General features: G+C 34.5%; 1 protein-coding gene across 1 annotated transcript; it reads right to left on the bottom strand.

Annotated features, from left to right (window-relative positions):
* Positions 1-804: 804 nt before the first annotated feature.
* On the bottom strand, positions 805-1212 carry LOC105455825 (putative uncharacterized protein FLJ37770). The gene has a single exon (XM_011699452.1). The coding sequence runs from the start codon at positions 1210-1212 to the stop codon at positions 805-807; it is 408 nt and encodes a 135-aa protein (XP_011697754.1).
* Between the last annotated feature and the right edge of the window lie 3364 nt (positions 1213-4576).

Here is a 4576-nt window from a genome sequence, read left to right on the forward strand (position 1 = left end):
GAGATGTGTATAAGAGACAGGAGTAAGTGATGCTTTAATTTTGTTGAGAAGTATAAAAGAAACATAATTGAGTGCACTGAAATATTAAGTATGTTAAAAAATATACATAAAATATACATAAAATATACATAACACATAAAAGATCTTAAAAATGAATTCAGAACTTGAATTTAGGAAATGACAATTTAAAAATTTGATAGTAATTGGCGCATAATTTAAAGATATAAAGGCAAAATGTATAAATGTATAATATTCGTAAAATATTATTAAACATAAGATCTCGCCTAATAATCGAAATGTCAATAATATTTCTGCACAAAAAATCAAGTTCATATAAATATATATTTGATTTTGTTTTGCTTTTATATTGTTTCCCCATGCGTTTTAATAATATCTTTTAAATAAATGATTTTGGAATCTGAATAAATGATTAAAAACTTTCAGGAAGTTTTCATATAATTATATTATATTTTCATATACATACGAGGGCTGTTTGATAAATACTCGTGTTAGGGAAAAAAACACTTAAAAAAAAATTTTTTTTTTATTTCTTTACATAATCTTTTTTCAGCTCGATACATTTATCCCAGCGACATTCCAACATTTTTATACTGTTTAAAAAATATGATTGATCAAATTCCTTAAAATAGGTCTCTGTTTCGGCGATGACTTCCTCATTTGATGCAAAGCGCTTTCCGCCAAGCCATTTTTTCATGTTTGGAAATAAATAGAAATCGCAGGGGGCCAAATCTGGAGAATAGGGCAGACAAGATAACAATTCGTAGCGTAATTCGACCAGTTTTGTCATGGCGATTGCGGACAAATGAGCTGGTGCGTTGTGAACAAACGCGGCACCCATCTAGCCGATAGCTTTTTCATGCCCAATGTTTCGTGTAGGACATTTTGTATGCGTTCAGTTGAGATCTTTACAATGTTAGCAATCTCTCTGATCTTCACCCGACAGTCTGCTAACATGATATCATGGATTTTGTTGACCATATCCTCCGTAGTCACTTCAATCGGACGACCTGGGCGCTCTTCATCAAAAATGGATGTTCGGCCACGCTTAAATTCGTTGTACCAATATCTTATGGTAGTCATCGAAGGCGCGTTGTCCTTATATACGGCATGCAACTTTTCTTTGATTTCTTCACACGTCTTCCCATCCAAAAACAGGAATCGAATCACAGATCGATATTGCTCTTTTTCCATGATTGCAAACAAGCACAAACTCATCAACTTTCAATTGTTATAAAAACTAAACTAACCGGTACAGCCGCTATCTGAAATTTTTACTTGCGTCGTTCAAAAAATGGCGTTACACGATGATATACAGACTTTTAGTTAGTGGCGCCCTCAATTGTCAAACACGGGTATTTATCAAACAGCTCTCGTATATAATTATATTATACATATGTATATAATTATATGTATGTAAATGATTACATATAAAATATCCATATCTAATTATATTGCAAATTTAAACTTTTTTTTTTAATCAGACAAAGTGATTCTTATAGATTTTTTTATTGATATACTGATGAAAACGAATCTGAATGAAGTTGCTCCATCACATCATTTTTAAGAGAATTGGACCTGGAAGTATTAAAGAATGCGTTTTTGGATACTTTTGAGCTGAATAGCTAAAAAATGTGAGACGATAGGATAATTCTGCAAGTGGATTCGTTTTCTACGCCAAAAAGTTATAGATAAATTAAAAAAAAAGAACATAATATGATATATCTATATAATTATGCTACATACAGATCCAAAATATTCCGTAATAGCTGAATATCTTGGAAAATATTTATTTTTGAAAAAATGTTTTAGACAAAAGTTGTAGTATATAAAGTGTATTTAATGATAGCAGTTTCATCTTGAGTTGCATCAAAGTTATATTAAGGTCACATCGATTTTTTCAACAGAAATTTCTATTTATTATTATTTTTTATTTTATTATTAATTGATATTGAGAGCTTTTAAAAATACTATAATAAAGTTTCTTTTGGGATTAATGAGGATTGAAAGTTAGAATACTACCGTTACATTTTTTACAAGAAATGTGACATAAGAATTTATAAACTCTTAGTTCAAAAATAAAACAGAATCTTTGACAAAAAAGCTATAAGAAAAAAGCTTGTAAGTAAAGAGAGTTAAGTTATTAAATAGGATCGGACAAGAATCAAAATTGCCAGATCATTCATTGTGATTACTTATATTTGCGATTTATTTATGCGAAAATGTAATTGGAAAATTAATATGTAATATATAAGACTCTTAGTTCTAAAAAACGATTAGTAATTTGAATAATTGGAAAACTCCCACTATGGGTAAAAATTCAGAGCTTTTTTAAGTGAAAGTTGAGAGCCTATTAATGGCAAAAACTTTTCCCGAAAAAGTCTGCAAAAACCTCTTTAAAACGACCTACCTTTGAAATACGGAATAACTCGTCAGTTTAACGTAATCAGGGATCGCGAGCAGGTTCAGGAGAAAGAAGAGCGAAGCGGGTAGTTAAGTAATCACTCACCGTTTTAATTAACCACAAAACATTTATTTAAATTAAGAAAAAGAACAAAACATTAAAGAGTAGCAACAGATTTAGAAAAGAAAACGTAACATTCAAATTGATAAATAAATAAAATAACATAAAATAAAAAAAAATAAAAAAAATTACGAATCATGATTTATGCAACTTACGGGTCACACAATAGCAAACGATTATAAATAATTTATACGGAAACTTAGCTCATAAATCATATGCGAAATATCTACTAAAACATTGTGCATATATTCGAAAACAATTATGCCACAGTATAAATCTATTGAGATGAAAAAACGATTACATTTATTATCACGGAAAGATACGATATTATCGGCGCGGGCCGCAAGCTGACGAGCGGCGTCAAATATCGGAGTCGGAATGTGCGATCACGCGGTTGCGGCGTAACGCGTGATTGCGTGTACGGACTCGATGCGCGCGTGAATGCGAATTTCGTATGTGCATAATTATGGCAAATCGATGCGGAATTTAAACGCTCGGTAAAGAAAGATTGTCGGTTATCGGATCGATGATATCAGCGAGATTAACGAGGGCTGCTGAAAACACTCGGCTAAGGATAGAGAAACGATCTATCCCTGTTGTTTTGCTACTTCGTATCAGGATTGGATCGTACAAGGGCTGCGTTCCTTTTGGACGCTCACGCGCTGTAAGCGCTTATAAGCTTCGCTTATACCGTTCCTTTTGGCGTTATAAGCGCTCATGAAAGGCATTTATGATGTCATCATTACGTTATCACTCATGCTTACAATTGCTCATTCTATCGAGGTAGGGCAACGAAAGTGTGAGCGCTATAAGCGTATAAGCGTCCAAAAGGAACGGTGGCCATTGTGTTGTCGGAACGCACCTAATCAAAATTTGTATGGACAACCTACATAATCTCTATTTGATTTAGATAAAAGTATTGCGCTATATACGAGTAGTATATAACCTTGTGAAAAGGTTGAAGGCGCTATAATTCCAGCAGGTGGAGCAAAAAAGAAGGAAAAAATAGATAAAAGAATATCCAAATAAACTAATTGCAATAGCTGTATAATTATAAGTAAAAAGAATATTATCCAATCTTCATTAAAATCTATTATATCTAATCCAACATTTGCTAACATAATTATATAAAACATAATCATATCACTTTCAATTGCTATCTCGATACGCTCACAGTTACAAATGCCAAAGGGACCGGCTTTGCTGACAGTCGTATGAACGCTTAAATTTTAAAAGGAACGGCAGAAAATAGCGCTTATAAGCGTGAGCGCTTACAGCACATGAGCGTCCAAAAGGAACGCACCCAAGGAATAATGGCAACTGTCGAGACCACTCGCTCAGGGGCAGGGAATTTGGGTTCTTCGCTGTCGGTTTTTGGATCGGAGGCTTCTCGATGAACGAGAACTTGTCGAGAATCGCTCAGCCAGGGACAAAGTATCGCCCCTGTTGCATCGTTTGTTTGTAGGAATATCTTCCGAACTGTATCAGACTGGTCGAATGTAATCCGGCAGCTGACACGAGTAGAAATCGCCAATCGCAACTGCCTCTTTTTATACCCGAAACCATAAGTATTCGAATAAAGTCGTGATTAATCGGTGTAGTGTATGAGCAGAAACATAGATAGCGCAGGTGATGTAGGGATATAGTTAGTACGTTAGCGGCGTAGCTCGCACGTGGAGTATCACTGTAGACAGCGTAAGCAACAGAGCAATAAACCCGTTATATAGAGTATCGAGAATACAATTGATTCCCCATTCGGATAAAAGGCGGTAAATACCACATTGGCGATGAGGGAAAAACAACAAGTCAAAAGGAGAAACTCGGGAAAAAAATTACAAGAGGAAACGCACAAGGAGACAAAATGGCCACAAACGAAAGCGGAGAACGAGAAGGATACAGAATTCCGACATTTAACTCAAACGAAGACCAGGTTGAAGTGTATCAGCGATGGGAAAGGTGGTTGAGAGGCTTCGAACTGTTCCTGATTGGGAAAGACATTCGAGATAGCAACCGGAAGAAAGCTGTTATTACATC

Source organism: Wasmannia auropunctata, unplaced genomic scaffold (assembly GCF_000956235.1).
Source record: "Wasmannia auropunctata unplaced genomic scaffold, wasmannia.A_1.0 LD335841.1, whole genome shotgun sequence".
In the NCBI taxonomy this organism is placed as follows: Eukaryota; Metazoa; Arthropoda; class Insecta; order Hymenoptera; family Formicidae; genus Wasmannia; species Wasmannia auropunctata.

Bases quoted from the DNA above. Each gene is read 5' to 3' on its own strand.
- LOC105455825 (XM_011699452.1), bottom strand. From the start codon at position 1,212: ATGGAAAAAGAGCAATATCGATCTGTGATTCGATTCCTGTTTTTGGAT.